Source organism: Camarhynchus parvulus, chromosome 1 (assembly GCF_901933205.1).
Source record: "Camarhynchus parvulus chromosome 1, STF_HiC, whole genome shotgun sequence".
Classification (NCBI taxonomy): domain Eukaryota; kingdom Metazoa; phylum Chordata; class Aves; order Passeriformes; family Thraupidae; genus Camarhynchus; species Camarhynchus parvulus.
Genome location: NC_044571.1, coordinates 75,494,822 through 75,512,357, shown reverse-complemented (window position 1 = coordinate 75,512,357; position 17,536 = coordinate 75,494,822). Strand labels below are relative to the sequence as shown.

The following is a 17,536-nucleotide window of genomic DNA, read 5'->3' as shown; positions in this document are numbered from 1 at the left end:
CATAATACCTTCCTGTTCTGACTTCCCTGCTTGAATTTCTCTACAGTGCTGTCTTTTCTGTCTGTGGGGTTAAGCTTTTCGCTGTGCTTGTCTGTATGAAAGTGACTTCTTTCTTGAGCAAATTAGTGAAGCCCATTAAAAAAAACAAAAGTAAAGATATGCTTTACAATTTCAGAATGTGTCTTCTTTTGAAATATAATATTAAAGCCATATGAAGTTACTGTATGAATATACAAAAATACGAAAGTAATTAGTTGATTACCTGGTTTTAGTTTCAGTTTTTTATCATTATCACTAAAGGGAATTCTCATAAAATGTAGCAACTTGTCCTCACCATTGCTAGTTTTCAACAGAAAATATATTAGCAAGAATTTTAATGGAAGTATGTGTGAGGTTTTGGGGGGTGGGTGGTCTATTTTTTTGGTTGCACTGAATGCCACATATGTTTTTGTTTGGCTTATATTTCAGTTCAATTTCACATGAGGTGTCATTGATATCTGGGATACCCCTACAGCTAGGGCAAAGGTGACATGAGACTTTTTATGTCTTCTTTTAAATTTAAGCTCTCCTTTTTTTACAGGTGGCACATTTCTATAATTCTATTGATCAACAAATGATTTGGAGTCAAAAGCCAATGATGTTACAATCTGCTCTAGCATTTGAACAGATAATTAAGGTGAAAAAATTCCCCTATCTTAGTCTTTTTAATTTCAGTGGTATCTGTGCATATTCTGTGATGCTTTTTTTACATTTATTGCATTGTTATTAAAAAAATAATTTCTTGATAAACAGGGGAAATTGATTAGCAATTATTAATGTCACATTTTTGGTTTTGATCTGTGCAGAACAAAGACCAGGAGAGGTGTTTAAGGTGTCCTCTCATCTTCAGATGTCTGCTTATGTTTGTGGCGCAGCAGTCTCAACATCAGTTGATCTATTTCAAACTCTGTTAGGAGTCTGTCATGAATCCCTCTCTAGTGCACTGATGTAGCTATAATGCTATGCCCCTACATGTCTGTGATTTGCCAGAATATTTTGTCTCTATTGCAGCTAGGGAAAGAGAGATCCTCCATTTGTTTTGCTAGGAATAAAACCATTTTTGTTATATTATCACTTCTGGGTGTTGGTTGATAGACTGTCATTAAATGCTACAAAGGTTGTGTGTTTTTAAAGCATCCAAAATCAGGTCCTGGAGGAAAAGCTCAAATAACATGGGATAATCCCAGAGAACTGGAGGCTTATATCCAAAAACTCCAAGGTGCTGCTGAACGGATTTCCACTGAAAATAGAAAACTAAGAAAGTGGCACACAAACTTCATTCAAAAGGTATATTTTCCAGATGAAATTAAAGTCATGTCTGTTACAGCATACCTTAACCTTTCTTTAATTTACATGATGATGAGTATGTTTATTATTCCTTAAAATTATTTTAACAGGTCACGTCACTTATGAATATTGATCTACTGCGGCAGCAGCAGCGTTGGAAAGACGGACTTCAGGAACTCAGAACTGGTTTTGCCAGCCTCGAGTCACAGGCAGGGTTTGATTTTCCTACTGCAAACTATGAACATTTGACTTTTCAGTAGTAATCAAGATTTAAGATTCTGATTAAGGAGTTACTAGTTGTCTTAGGAAAACATCTGTGTCCTAGTTAATGCCAGATGTAAGATAAAATCACAGATGAGGAGGATGGAGATAATTTTTTTATGTCATACTAGCAATGGGAGAAGAACTTTTGGTCAATGACAGATGTTAGATGTGGAAATGGGAAAATCTTGGGTAAGGTAGATCCGTTGTGTCTGAGCCATTAATGCAAGATAAAATGAAGAAATTGATACAGATAATGACTGATACACGCAGAATAAAACAAATGTATAAAATTTGGAATCAAAATGCATTTCTGCCTGAAATAATGAGAAAAACATAGTTTTCTTTGTTCACTTATCAACCGACAACTTTTTGAGTAGACTCATAGAATTGCTAAGGTTGGAGCAGACCCTTAGTGTCATTAAGATGATAATGATTTTGATTAAAAATACCATATTTTTAAAGTAAGCTATTTTTCAAGCCAGATATTATTCAAGCCACTTTAGTTTTTCCTATAGCCTTCAGCAATCAAAGGACTGTATTCTTGGATGGATATGTTGTTCTTATCCTTTATAATGCAAATGCAGATTACTTTTGTTGGTATTTGCTAGTCAAATAAATGCAGTGTCTTTACAGTATTTTACTTCTAATTTTGTTTTCATTCTCTCAAGATAATATAAAAATAATCTGGCTTGGTTTCTTTTCAAGTTTAATTTGTGGATTTTTATCTTTAAGTTGGTATATTTTATGAAAAGAATCTAGATTTCCTTTAGGACCTGTTGGAAAATTATTTTGATATTACAAAATGTTTTTAGATGGAAAATTACCTGAACTGTTTTCAGTCACTCTTCAAAAATCTTTGAGTAGAAGTGATAAAACTTAACCAAATGTATATTTTTTTCACGTTCCAAAAATAATAAGATGGTGTAGTCTTACTGCTGTTGTCATCAATATGTTACATATTTCTTTAAAAACCCTGTTATAATTGTCTTAAGGCTTAATTAAGACAACTTCAGGTTTTCTTAATCTCTAGAATCTTTATGTTGGAAGAACTCCTATAGGCAGCTTTGGATTGTAGGACAGACCTTAACTGTAAAATTTCCTGCAGCAACCCTGGACTGCCTCCAAAGCCCTGCCTAAAAATCTCCAATTAAACAAAAGAACCTTTTAAGCTGGGCGGAGTTTGTAGCTTTTTTTCCTAGCTTCTGTTGTCCTTCTGCAAATCCCTTCATGACTTGCAAATGACCATTTAGCTCAGTTGATCAGGGTGCTAATAATGCCAAGGTAATGGGTTTGATCCCTGTATGGACAATTCACTTAAGAGTTGGACTTGGTGATCCTTCTGGGTCCCTTCCAGCTCAGAATATTCTATGATTTACAGAACTTGACTGTATGGTAAGACTTTCCATGTCCTTACAGTGAAGCAGATTTCAATGAAAAACTGAGTTCTTTAGGTAAAATTTTACATTAATTTATTAGTTAACATTGTTCTGTGGAAACACACAAGAATTTTTATAAATAATATTTAAAAGGTAGCTTACATACTATGAGAAAATAGAAGGTGTGATACAGGTTTAAGTCTCATATTTAGCCAGCTCTTTATGTTATTTCCAACAGAGTCCTGTGCATTTTAGAGTAACCCTGAAGAACATTCTGGTTAAACCAATGGGTGATGAATATCAGTGAAACTGCTATGTTGATTTACCACAGAGACTGTTTGATTTGTATTTTTTTTTATTCCTATATTAATTTGAAATAAATGCAATAAATGCAATAACTGGTCACAAAATCGAAAACTCATATCTTGAGACAGAAGGGGCCCACAAGGACCAACTCCCTGCTCCTCGCAGGACTATCTAAAACTAAACATTGTGACTTAAGTATGTTGTCCACATGGTCCTTAAACTCTGACCAGCTTGGTGCCATGACCTGGTCTGTGCCAGCTGTGTGATTACTGAATTTTAATAAGATTCTGGTATTTGGATTTTATACCGTATAAGTTTCATCTTATAATTATGGCTTGAGGAATAAAATAAAAACAAACATTGTTAAATTTTAGGGTTTCAAATCGAGTGATATGAAAGCTTGGAGACAACACTGGAATCATCAACTTTACAAAGCTCTGGAGCATCAGTATCAAATGGGCTTAGAAGCACTCAATGAGAATTTACCAGAGATAATTATTGATCTGACATTCAAGTAAGAATTTTTTTTTCCTTAAAAGAAAATATTCGGGTGCAGATTACATTAAGGTACTAGTTTTTCTGTTATGTGTTTCACTTTTTAGGCAAGGTCGCTTGCAATTCAGACCTCCTTTTGAAGAAGTACGAGCTAGATATTACAGAGAAATGAAGAGATTCATCTCTATTCCAAATCAGTTTAGGGGAGTAAGTGAGGCAGAAGATGAGTCTATATTCACTGTTATGACCGAAAGAAATGCAAATGGATTTCTGACCGCTTTCAGTAAAGCAGAGGATTTGTTCAGAAGGCTGACAGATGTTTCTAATCAATTCAAGGTATTTTCCATAGTGGACCTACTCATACTTTTTTTCACTTAGATTTGCATCATTTTATGCTTTAGACATTCTAGAAGTAGCTGAGCAATGACATATGTGAATTGTTGTCCTTTTCTTCAAGGCGTATAAGCAAAAGCTTAGCAAGTCCATCCATGTTAAGCCAACCACTTCAGCACATGTCTGACTTGAAGTATATCTATAGTTCCTTTTGAATACTCTGTATAATAGCTGATTTGTCAGTCTTTCTGTTTGAATATCCTTAAATGTGTGAACTGTTTTCTACCTCCTGATTTTTGCACTAAGAAAATGTACAGATAATTGAAGAAGCACAAGGGTTAAAGAGAATGTAACTTGAAAACATTATTAAAATATTTTAATGTTATTGAGAAACATTTTTTTAATCTGGAAAATATTTCTTTTCCATGGAATAAAAAATAATGTTGGAAAGGAATGGATTGTAATTGGCCAAGTAGATATGGAACATTTGGTGAAGACACACCTTTCTAGCAAACAGGACTGGGAAAAAAATTTCAAGGCATTAAAAGTGAGAGGGAAAGAAGCAGAACGTCTTCCAAGGTATAGTGTAACTCTATTCTTTTGTTTGAATGATGTATTCTATCAGATATTTTAAAGGTAATAGTAAAATAGAGATGAAGATATAGATAGAATTTCAAGTGTTTTTAAAATGTGTATGTAGTTTTAAAATGTTTAAATGTTTTTAAATGTTTAGATTTCGATTTTTCATTTTTATTTTTAGATACTCTCTTTTATTTGTGTCACCTTCTCTGAAAATTAATTACTTCCTCCTGATATAACGGGAAACTTCCTCAGAATTCAGGGCTAGTTCTGAAATATTCCACAACATAATATTTTAACAAATCTTTTAGATAAGTCCTGTACATGTGAAATATATATGGGAGTTAGGAACAGACATAGCAAATGTTTGTCATGAAGCAATTCCTGTAATGAAATATTTGATTACCTCTTATAATCTATAGTTTAAAATATGGTAGGGTAGGCTTTTATTCCTATGTATATTCGCGTGAACCTATTGTACTGCATGGTTAGAGTTCTAAAGTAAAACTGGTAGGAATCATGTTTAGAGCAAGGAGAAAGATGTGACATTTCATGCTGGAGAAGTAGAACTTGCTGGCTAGTGATACTATAGTGAATAGTAAAAATTCCATGATTTCATGGACAAAATGAGGTGAATAGAAGAGAAGCTGGCTGATGTGCCTCATAGGCAGATGGAACATGTTGCTAAGAAATCCATGAGGTGAAAAGATTAGTGTTGAGGGAGGACAGTCAGGAAGATATCAAGTAAGGTAGACCTTCTTCATAGTGTTCTTTAGGTATCTGCTTATGGTCACTGATATATTAGATATGGGGCCTTGAAATCACTCTCTATGGCTTTTCTTCAGTTCTTATTGCTGTTGAAGGCTGAGTTAGGAAACTGTGATGGAAATCAGAGAATTAAAGACATGAATATACAAATAATGAAAGTATTTTTCTTTTGAGTATGGTAATAGCCTTTCAGGATTTTATGACACTGGCTATATAAAATCAAGCCATTTTCTAACTATTTGGAGAAGCAAAGCATTGGACCTCAGTCCCCATAAAACTGAAAGTATATATACATAATTGTAAAAATGTCAATACTGTGGCTTAATTTCTCAAGAAGCTATGACTTTCACTTGTAGAATTATAAGGGAAATTTCTGATTAAACTATAAGTTAGGGTAAACTATACTTGTGCATAGATGTAGAGATACTAACGTGTAAGTATGCTACTGAATATTTGCTGTCTTTTAATATCTTTTTTTTGAAGCACGATCAGAATAGATTGTTTAACTGTGAATTGCAACCCTGTGAAAACTGTGATTGATGATTTTATCCAGAAGTTGTACGACGTTCTAGTTGTTTCTTTGCGAAAATCTATTCAAGGTAAATAATATCAATGAACAGTATTTTAGTTTTGTTTGTTTCTGTTGTACTTGGGCACATTTGTGTTAATGTAAATACGTTCTTATAGAAATATTTTACTTTCAGGCACAGTGAACTGCAGAAATCACAACGCAGAGAAAGTAATCTGTTACAGCTGTGTATTCCTCAATATTACTTTTTCACTACAGACATAGCCTAGGACCCTTTGATGTCCATTGTGTATCTTTCCTGTTTTCTTGTTTGGACCACCTCTGTTACAGATGTAAAAGAACACATATGAACATGGTTTTGCCTGTTTCTTTTATCTGAAGAAAAATTTTGTTGCTTCAGAGAAAAAAAATTATTTAATGTTTGAGGGAGGAAAATTTCCTAGGTGCCTGAGAAGGTGTCATAAAATGTAATAAAAATGCTATTAGATTTTTCTTTTACAAATTTGAAATACTTCATGAAGAGTCTAAAATAATCTGGATTTATTCCATAGAGCTGCTTGTCAAAACTGTTAAAACCATGTTGAAGAACACAAAACATTTCCCTGTTTTGGGTGGTTGACCTATATGTGGAACAGCAGGTCAAAGTGGAAAAAAGCATAGATGATGGGGAGCAACAGTGCTTTGTGCTTTAAATCTAATGGTTGTCACAAAAAACAGATAACAGAGATTGTGCGTGAAAGTGAATAATTTCATAGCCTGAAAGGTGAATCTTTTCTGAAAGATTTCCTGGAGGTGTACAGCTCTTTCTCAGTATCAAAAGAGATTTACCTTGGCAGGTAAATACAACATTATAGCTTATGCAGACATTTGTTTGTGAGTCTTTTCAATATGTAAAGCAAGGTGGGTTTAGTTAGTTAGCCTCTTTAAAAGACTCAAACCAAAATAAACAGAAGAAACCCCCAAAGAACCCACAAGCAATTTATATCTGTTTACCTAAAAAAAAAAAAGACCTTTACAGCCTTTGAAAGTATTTCAATAAATGCCTCGTATTTATGTTTAATGTTCAGAAGGAGCTCTGATACTTATGGTCTAAATCATACACTGAATGCAGTGGATTACATTTGAAAAGCTACTTGTAAACATAAATGCACAGTTTTTGTTCAGGTAGTAGACAAGATTGGAGTCTGCAATTTTCAAACAAATACTTTGCATACTTATGACTAATGCTGTATATTTGTGCATTTTTCTGACTTGGATTTTTAAAACTAGAAATATTCTCTCCACAATAACTTTGTTTTCCATCTTTGTGTAGCTCACCTCTGTGATGTTTCTACATTTCTCACTGATGCCATGGAAACACTAGTGATTAGGCCCCAGACTGTAGAGGAAATAGCAGAAGACAATTTAAAATATTTAAGCCTACATGAACGAAAAGAGGGGGTAAGATACTATTTCATTCCATTCAGAGCAACAGGTGTAAAACTGTAATTACTTTATAGTATGGAAACTTACATTTAATAATAACTAATAAAGATCATGCTCAGGTCACATAGGGTCAGGGCAGTAGTCCTTGTAGCACAGTAATTTGTGTCCAGCAGTGGAGTGATTTATTTAGGGGAAAACATAAAGTCAGGGTAGCTTTTTTGATGCTTTTGACTTCTAACCTTCAACCTGAACCTTGTTGAGTTTTATGTGGTTCCTGAGCATATAGTAACACTCAGTGGATTTCTTTTCCACAGCCTTACCTTGTCTTCTCTTGAGAGCAGACATGTGTTTGACATCCAAAATATACTCTGGTAAAGTGTAGATCAATTACCCATTACATCTAGAACCCCTCTTTTTATTCTTTTTTCCAACTGGCCCCTGTTAACTTCATACCATTTATGTCTTATATTGGAAGAGATATGGACCAAACAGTTCCTATTCTTCCTTTTCATGGCACATGACTGTATTCTACTTTATTGTGTCTTATATCAGTGATCTCTCTTGTAGATTGAAGAGTGTTAGTTAGCCTCATGTTTTCTTATTCATAAGCCGCTCATAACTTTGATTATCCTTGTTGCCTTTTGAGAAGCCTTTTCTTTCTGTTTCATTTTTCTGTGTGATCAACATATTTTTCTAAGTATTTAAGATCTTAATAAACCATGGATTTACATGATGAAATTGTAATATTACCTCTTATTATCTTTTTGGTGTCTGTGACTCATAATATTTTTTGCTTCCTACTCCTTAGATTAAGCTCACATTTTGGTAAAACTAGTTCTCATAACCCTAAGATAGCAGTCAAGTGCAGTTTTTATCTTAGGACTCAACTTGTATATGTGAAATTTATTTTTTCACATTTATGTCACTTCATGGCTATCTACGTGAATTTTGCTTGTCACCAGTATCATCAGTCATTATTTCTTATGCATTCATTCTGTAGTTCTTCTCAGGTGAAGTATTTTAATGCCAGAAATAACATAGTATCACCAGTAAACTTTTTCATCTCACAGACTGGTCTCCTTTTCCAATTCTTTTATAAGCACTTTGAGCAGTCCAGAACATGTACTAAGAGAAAAATGAACTGCATCCCAGCCAAAACCAGCAAACATATGCACAGATTTATTGCATCCTGTTGCTCTGCTGCTCTTCTTCAATTTAACTGAGTTGATCTCTGCAATATGTAAGGTGGCACTTATCTCTTTCATAGCTGACATTCACTTCTGTATATCTCATGCTAGGATCAAGGTTTAGAATTTCTCTAAATACCTCGGATACTATTTTTTTTCAAATATTTTAATATTATTCTATAAGCAATATTAAAAAAGCAATTGTATATAAGCTTATTATCTGTGCATACAGAATTGGTGATTCATATGTATTTGCTTTAGGTAAACAGGATTTGCTGAATTTTTACATGCACACTTATTTTTGATCTTTCCAATTTTAGATTTTTCTCCTGTTTCAAGAGGCTGAAGATAAAAACAAACTTCTGCGAACTGTGGCTGGTGCAGGTTTGGATAGTATCAGTAACCTAAGAGCTACATGGGATAAATTTGAGTTAATGATGGAAAGCCACCAGCTTATGATTGCCGAACAGGTACAAATGAAAGCTTAAAGTTTTACTTGAAAATGTTGAAATTATTTTGAATATGTCTGGAACAATACTTTTTTTTAGATTAAATCCACAAATATTGTCAGTTCAAAAATAACATGAGTATTACTGAGTTGAGGGAGAGCTGTCTAAGGAAGAATACTTAGACTCTTAAGAAGTAACTGTTAACTCTGAAGCAGTAACTAGGGGAAGCTTTCGTTGAACTGATGCTAAAATAAGTTTGTATTGTAGTAGTTCTGTCTCAAAACAACTTTCTGGTGACAGAAATAGCTTAATAAATGCAATGGTTAACAGAGGAAAAGAGGATAACAGTTTAAAGAGAGCATTTTCATTTCTTTATCATGATTTTAGTATTGAAGCATTTTATTTTCTTTTCACTCAACTTTGCTAACCTATGCACAGTCCTGTAATTCAAGTCCATAGGCAAACCACTTAACTCATTTGAAGTTCTACTGAAGATATCAATTTGCCATACATATAGCATTTTTCCTATATGCTATGAGAGGCAAACCTAAGTAGGTAGCATAGGCTGAATAAATGGGTCTCAAGTACTAGCATAATAAAAAAAGTAGTGCCCTCTTTAAAAGAAAAACAGAGTGAGGAGAATAAAGTTGAACTATTTCTTCAGGTATTATACAAGAAGTTTTTTGAGTTTGATTTTTGATCAAGTAGTCATTATCAAGTTTTGAAGTTGATGCATAGATTTTGATAATAATTGTAGATACAAACCATTAAATAATGTAATTTTGCCTATTGCTTTGCAGATGGAAGTGATGAAAGGAAATGTGCTTTCACGTATCAATATATATCTTCAAGATGTGGAAAAATTTAAAGCTCGCTGGGATCAGCTAAAGCCAAGTGATGATGTAATTGAAACAGGTGGTCAAGATGTACTCGAGAAAAGTGCTCAGATGATAAAGGAAAAAAAAAAAGAATTTGATGAACTTAAAACCATCAAAGAAAAACTCATGTATGTGTGTTTATTTCCCTGTATATCTTATTAATTAATGTTTTGATCTTTTACAGCAATAGTATCTCCGAAAATGTTCACTAATTTTTATCACAACAGATATTGTAAGTAATTCAATTTGTTTTATATGTTTTTCATTAGCTTTTCAGGGTCCTTTTTGTTGGTTTTACATAACATTAATTTCTTAAGCTAAGTTTTTCTAGGTGTTTTTGGATAAATAAATTGAGAAATCTCTTAAGGTCTTGCAAAAGGAAGTTTGTACGCTAAAGGCTTATTTCTGACTTTTGAAATTCTCACTAAGAGAAGGTTTGGGATATTGGTCCAAAAAGAACCTCTTGTAACTTAAGTGGACGGGAGCTCACCTCTCCCAGTAAGTGTCTGGGCTCATTATTGCAGATCTTGAGGATGATGTTTTCTATTTAACTTACCTTGGCATGTAAATGATGGCAAATAAAATTAGTATATTTTTTTACCACCAGGAACAAATGATCAATTCAACATTGTTTTCTTTCCAGCTTTGATTTTGAAGGCACAAATTAATTCACCTTTCTCATAAATAAAAAATAAATGAAAGTTTATGGAAAATAATTGTGAATATGGGAGAAGGTTATTGTGTAAAAGAGTTATCACTCATATTTCTTTATTATTTCTATTCAAGAAGGAGATTATAAGGAAAATACAGTTGGCAGCAATATTCTCCAATAAAGCCAATGACTTTTCTTAAAAAAAGTATGATGATTTCTGTATGGTAACATTTCTTAACCCACAAAAGTACAGTGGAATAATGTAATGCATAATGCAATGATCTTTTTATGCAGTGAAGAATGCCGTCATTTTAAGTTGGAAGAGCCTGACTTATCATTGTCAGAAGCTGTAAGTCAAGATATTCAGACTTGTGCAGACGTCTGGGCACTGTATGAAGAGTTTTATCAAGGTTTTCAGGAAAAAGCCAAAGAAGACTGGATTACTTTTAGGTGACATTTTGTTCCTTTATTTTTAATGGGTGTACAAGTGTGGTTGTGGTATTGTGTTTTTATGACCTTTTTATGTCTGATTTTCATGCAGAAGTAAGATATACCTATTTGAAGAATTTTTGTTTAACTGGCATGACAGACTAAGGAAGATGGAAGAACATACTGTAATGACAGTAAAGTTGCAAAAAGAAGTGGACAAATATAAAGTAAGATGCTAATTACCCCGGAAATGTTTAAGGCTAGGTTGGGTGGTGCTTGAGCAACTTGGTCTAGTGGAAGGTGTTCCTGCCCACAGCGAGGGGGTTGGAACCAGGTGATCTCTAAAGTAATTTTCAACCCAAATAATTCTGTGATTCTATGAAAAAGGCCTGTGAAACAAAAAGCGTTTTGGTATTACCAGGTAATGTACTCCATTCTATACCTCATTGTTCATTTCTTACAATAAAACCATGTTAATATTTAACAAAATGTCTTCTGCTAGTGTTTTGAACATTTCAATTAATTTTGGGAACCTTTAGTTCTCTACAGTAAACAGAATGGTCATTACAGCTTACATAGACACAGAGTTGTGAGTTGTCTTCAGAATCATACTCCCAAACTTTAAATTCAGGAACTGGAAAAATTGTACCTCAGTTTAAGAATTTAGATTTTATTTTTCTTTGGGTAGCATGTCGCTCCATAATCAAAGAGATGCAATTTTCATAACGACTAGATGGATTTACCTGTGTGTTTTTTATATAGATGATAATTCCACTCCTAAAATATGTAAGAGGAGAACATCTTTCTCCAGACCATTGGCTGGATCTCTTTCGTCTTCTGGGTCTTCCCCGAGGCACTACACTTGAGGGTCTGCTATTTGGAGATCTATTAAAAGTGACAGACGCCATTATTGAAAAAGCAATGGAACTTAAGGTATAAAATGAATAATTTTAAATACAGGATCTATAGATTTTTTATGGCTTACTTTATGTGGTATATGTTGTTCCATGTGCATATATTTTAAATACTGTAGAAGTAGAATTTGTGTTATATTTTTGAATGGAGAGTTTATTGCAAGCTCTGTAGTTTCATATGAGATCTATTCTTGCTTTGAAATAGGATTTGAATTGTCGAGCTCAAGGTGAAATCACAATCAGAGAAGCATTACGTGAGCTTGAACTCTGGGGAGTTGGAGCTGTCTTCATGTTAACAGATTATGAAGATAGCCAAGGCAAGACTATCAGGCTTATTAAAGACTGGAAGGACACAGTCAATCAAGTTGGAGATCATCGCTGTCTTCTACAGTCTCTTAAGGACTCTCCATATTACAAAGGTTTTGAAGATAAAGTGTCCATCTGGGAAAAAAAGCTAGCTGACTTGGATGAGTACCTGCAGAATTTAAACCAAATTCAAAGGAAATGGGTCTATTTGGAACCAATATTTGGTCGGGGAGCTCTACCCAAAGAACAAGCTCGTTTTAGCAGAGTTGACGAAAACTTTCGGTTAGTGTTATGGAATGCAGCTTACCTTTTGTAGTATTTTTGACATGTAGTCTGGAACATTCTTCATGGTGAAAATATATGGAACAATTGGCATATGTATGCACAAGAAGGTCAGTGGCAGGAATTCAGAAGATGTATATGTGTGATGGCAACATATATCTGAATAAAGGTGGTAATGTTTTCATTTAATGGGAAACATGTGAAGAAAGGAAGGGTGTGAAGCATCAAAGGTTGTGAGTAAGGCAGGCAAACACAAGGTTAATCTTAGCAGCAGAAGTAGAGGGGATGGAATTGTTTTTTCAAGAATCATGGTGAAGACTATCACTTTGTTCACTAAGAAAGTCACACAGTTTTGGAGGAAACAGATGATTTATTTGTTCCAAACAAGTAAAAAGATAAAAAAGGGAGTAGGTTTTAGAAATATGGAAAAATATGTACCATTATCTGTCTTGGCCTGAGTTGAAATGACTTAAATGGAAATAAAAGTCAAGATTTTAATTTTCTTTGTTCAGGGTAGAGAAATTTTAGTGAGAAACTGTTGTTCTTAAATTACATTGGAGAGACGTTGAGGTAAATTCTGAAATGTTTCATCATTGGTACCAAAACCTAAAAGTTATATATCAGCTGTTTATATTACTTGTTTATGTGTTAATTTTTATTTACATAACTTTATATATGTCATATTTAAATTAAAATTATAATTAATTTATGATCTTTTTTTCTGTCAAGGTCCATTATGTCAGATATTAAGAGTGACAATAAGGATAACTTCACTGAATGCCCGGGCAGGAATAAAAAATACCTTAACTACCATACTTGACCAGCTTCAGAGGTGTCAGAAATCTCTGAATGAGTTTTTAGAGGTACAGTGAACATTAATACATTTTTAATAAAGAAAGTCAGTAAGCTTGTGTTTAAATCAACAAAATTGGTTTATTCTGTTTTTATATAGGAAAAGCGGTCAGCCTTTCCAAGATTCTATTTTGTTGGAGATGATGACTTATTAGAAATTTTAGGACAGTCCACAAATCCTTTGGTTATCCAGATTCATCTTAAGAAACTTTTTGCTGGTAATGCATTAATCTTTATTTGTGAAATTTACTTATTTAGAGATAAGCGTCTTTGAAGCCAAATAATATGTTGCAGTTTCTCTCTTTCCATGACTGGACACTTAGTAATTAATGTTTGACTTTGAGAATATATAACTTTATTGATGTTTTCTGATTAATAGGCATTAATAGTGTGAGCTTTGACGAAGAATTTAAATACATAGTTGCCATGAAGTCTGTAGAAGGAGAAACTGTGCCACTTAGAAATAAAGTTCTTCTATCAAATGATGTGGAGGTAAGAAAAATCACATCCTAGTGTAGTTCAAACATCATTGAGATATTAATTCCTAATGTAATTTTGAGGTTTTTTGTCTCTTTGTCAGGTGTGGCTAAGCAGTTTGGCTTTGGAGATGAAGGAGACCCTGAAAAAAATGTTAATTGACTGTGTTGATGCTGGAAAAAAATCACAAGGTTCAATTGATCCATCGCTCTTTCCTTCCCAGGTAGTAGTTGATCCAACAGTGCCATTGTGTCGTCCTAGAATTACCAAATAAGTTATTTTTTTTTAGATTTGATAGAAAATAACCCAAATCAAATCCATTTTACTCACTGATCATGTAGAGCAGTTCTTAAAAATATGTGCTCTTATTAAATTCCTTTGCAAACATTTGAAATATTCAAGTCTTTTGCATGGCATTTTGACATACCGCTTAATGAAAAAGACTTGCTGTATTTGATTATGTTGTAAGTTTAGGCAAAATTTTGCTAGGTTTTTGGATGGCTTTATTTGTTCTTAGGTCATAGCAAATGTAGAACTTTGTTTAAAAATTATACAATAAAATATTTTAAATATCAGACATAGTAAGCAATTGCAAATTAATTGAAAAACTGGTTCATTTTTATATGTGTTCAGTATTTATAAAATATAATTTGAACTTTCTCTTCCAAAGATTCTTTCCTTGGCAGAACAAATTCTGTTCACTGAAGATGTTGAAAGTGCTATCAAAAACCATAATCTGCAACAATTAGAGTTAGAACTCACGGCTAAACTGGACCATTATACTAGCATTGGTAGTGACATGGAAGATACTGGGAGTACAGGTAAAAAAATGATAATTAATATATAAGTCTTTATTATGACTGCAGTTGTGTAGTATTTTACATTGTTTATTTAAACAGGAAATTATATAAATGTGTTTTGAGTTCACAAAGCTGAGTTACATACAGTCACCTATTGCAGCCAAGATTAGAGTAATTAATATTTCAAAGTAAACAAAAGGATTTTTGTATATATCTTAGAAACTGTCTTGGAGAATTTATATATTTGGAGACCTCTTTTCTGAACTTTTTTAGTAAGTTTCTATCTTTTAGCTTATGTATCTACTGTTTCGCAGGAAGTGGGTAAACAACAGTTGAGGTACATTGTGTCAAGCCAGTATATTCTGTACAACTGTGTAGGTGATTCTCTTTTTCTATATTAGATGTCCACATCTGCCTCTGAGCTACTAATTTTGAGTACCTTTGAGGCAAAATAAGCTAATTATTCTCGAGACATGATTGTTCTAAATCTTACGTAGTCTGAATGGGTTAGAATAATTATGCCTCTGAGTGCTTTTTTTCTTTTTGACAAGAGGTGGGGCTTTGAGTGACTACTTCAGATAAAAAAAGTCTACACTGCAGGTTAGGTGAGATGGCTTTTATCTTAGGTATAAAAAGACTCAATATGTAGTTGATAATCTTCAACCATATTTGTATAGCTGCTTACTGCATTAAATTCTAGCTTACAATTTGTGAACTGTAAACATCTGATACATTATTTAGAATCAGGATTCATATCACCTACCTCCAGAAGTATGTAAGCGTATTTCTTTATCTGAACTCCCTTTCTGTGCTCTTTCTATAGCTGTTTGAGAAATTCTCTCAGTTACAGAAGAGTGTTCGTTTCATCTCTTGTATAATACAGTACATTTATGTTTTATTTTGGAAAACAGGTGGGATTATGAAGTGAGTCATGATTATTCTCACTTACTTTGATTTAATTCTCATCATGAAATGGTATAGAAACACATAAACATTGATTTCTTTCAATGAAACTAAATGAAACAATATGCTCTAAGAGTATACTTAATTTACCCAATCTGTTAATGAACTTTCACTCCACATCACCATAATTATTCTGAGTAAAATCTCCAGAGTGTGTGTAGTATGGTTGTCAGATGCTCAATAGTTCACTCAGCAGGTTGAGCCACACTGATTGCTGAAGTGGGCATGGCTCTTAACACTCTTGGCATAAATTGCTTGGCAGAAAAGCCTCTCCCTCTCCTTTTTCCTCTCCCCCTCTTCCTCTGTCTCAAACCCCACCTTCCCCCCCGCCCCACCACGTAGAGGCAGACAAAGTCACATCAAAATGACTAAAGTTACATGATTTACATTGTCTGTCAGGATCTTATTTTATGCTGCTTGCTTTAGGAAATAAAAAACCCCTTTATATAGTTCAAACAAGATGTAAATAAAATCTGCTGATAATAGAAAGCAGCACAATGAACTTGTGAATGGGTAATGTGTGTCTTCTTTGCTATACAAGAATGATTTTTTCTTTTGGTGTGATTATTTGTAGAATCTGGAATTCTTGAGCTCAAGCTTAAAGCTCTGATTCTTGATATTATTCATAACATTGATGTGGTGAAACAGCTGAATCAAGCTGAGGTGCACAGTGTTGAAGACTGGGCTTGGAAGAAGCAGCTGAGATTTTATATGAACAACCAAAAATGTTATGTTCAGATGGTAGATGCTGAACTCCAATATACTTATGAATATCAGGTGTGGTATTTTTACGTAGTGGCTTTTATATATGACTCAAACACTTCCTCATTTCATACATGCTGCTGATTGTCTCCGAACTGTTGTCATTTTTCTAAACTTTGTTATGTCCTTAACATGCTATTTCATAGATAATATTAAAAGATAGGGTAATAATTTTCATTCCTAATGCTGATGGGGTAAATGTAAATTGTATCAAATTATCATCTACATAGTTTTTAATATACTTGCTTTTATGTATCCGAGTGCAGTTGCATCTGTAGTTGTGAAAAAAATGGAACAAAACATTGGCATTTGACAGAGAACCAGGACAGCTTTGTAAACAAATTTGTGTTCTTAATGAGACAGAAATTTTGGCGGTTGCTTTATATTATCAAATTAATTACTTATGAATAAAATTAAAGTAATTAAATTGCCAGTATTTTCTGTTTACCAATCAATATAATTTGTTTTGTTTCTGCAGGGGATTTCCCCAAAACTTGTTTATACACCTCTGACAGATAAGTGTTACCTAACTCTTACTCAGGCCATGAAGATGGGCCTTGGAGGAAATCCCTATGGTCCAGCTGGAACTGGGAAGACAGAATCAGTGAAAGCCTTGGGTGGGATTCTTGGAAGACAAGTATTAGTCTTTAATTGTGATGAGGTGAATATGGTTTAGTTTAATTTCGGAAATGGATATCTACACCCATACTTCATAAAGCAATATTATATTCCAGAAATAATATTAAATTATTATTATTATTATTAGTAGTAGTAGTAGTAGTCATAGTTGTAGTAGTAGTAGTTGTATTGAAATTATTATGGAAATTATTCTGATAATTTTTCAGTTGCCCTTACAAATTTGTGGATATTTTCAAGGACCTGCTTTTTAGTGGATGGGAAGACATTCTTTTATATTTTCTTGTTATTTGAATTTTGACAACATTTTTTTCAATTTCAAGGGCATTGATGTGAAGTCAATGGGACGCATATTTGTGGGCTTAGTGAAGTGTGGTGCCTGGGGATGTTTTGATGAATTCAATAGGCTCGAGGAAGCTGTTCTGTCTGCAGTATCCATGCAGGTTCAGACCATTCAACATGCGTTGAAGAAACACAGTCCTGTATGTGAGATGCTTGGCAAAAAGGTACAGCAAAACTTCATTATCTTGTTTCAGCCACGCTTAAAA

General features: G+C 33.5%; 1 protein-coding gene across 1 annotated transcript in view; it reads left to right on the top strand.

The window, feature by feature from the left end:
- DYNC2H1 (dynein cytoplasmic 2 heavy chain 1) overlaps positions 1 to 17,536 on the top strand; it is a 144,699-nt gene that overhangs the window by 10,474 nt on the left and 116,689 nt on the right. The window contains 23 exon segments of the mRNA XM_030946228.1: positions 581 to 676; positions 1,174 to 1,326; positions 1,437 to 1,535; positions 3,647 to 3,786; positions 3,875 to 4,103; positions 4,552 to 4,679; positions 5,931 to 6,046; positions 7,289 to 7,416; positions 8,909 to 9,058; positions 9,838 to 10,043; positions 10,862 to 11,017; positions 11,109 to 11,223; positions 11,759 to 11,929; positions 12,116 to 12,498; positions 13,228 to 13,258; positions 13,260 to 13,361; positions 13,451 to 13,568; positions 13,730 to 13,842; positions 13,931 to 14,050; positions 14,498 to 14,648; positions 16,165 to 16,367; positions 16,831 to 17,013; positions 17,312 to 17,494. Of these exon segments, the coding sequence (XP_030802088.1) occupies positions 581 to 676; positions 1,174 to 1,326; positions 1,437 to 1,535; positions 3,647 to 3,786; positions 3,875 to 4,103; positions 4,552 to 4,679; positions 5,931 to 6,046; positions 7,289 to 7,416; positions 8,909 to 9,058; positions 9,838 to 10,043; positions 10,862 to 11,017; positions 11,109 to 11,223; positions 11,759 to 11,929; positions 12,116 to 12,498; positions 13,228 to 13,258; positions 13,260 to 13,361; positions 13,451 to 13,568; positions 13,730 to 13,842; positions 13,931 to 14,050; positions 14,498 to 14,648; positions 16,165 to 16,367; positions 16,831 to 17,013; positions 17,312 to 17,494 (3,474 nt within the window).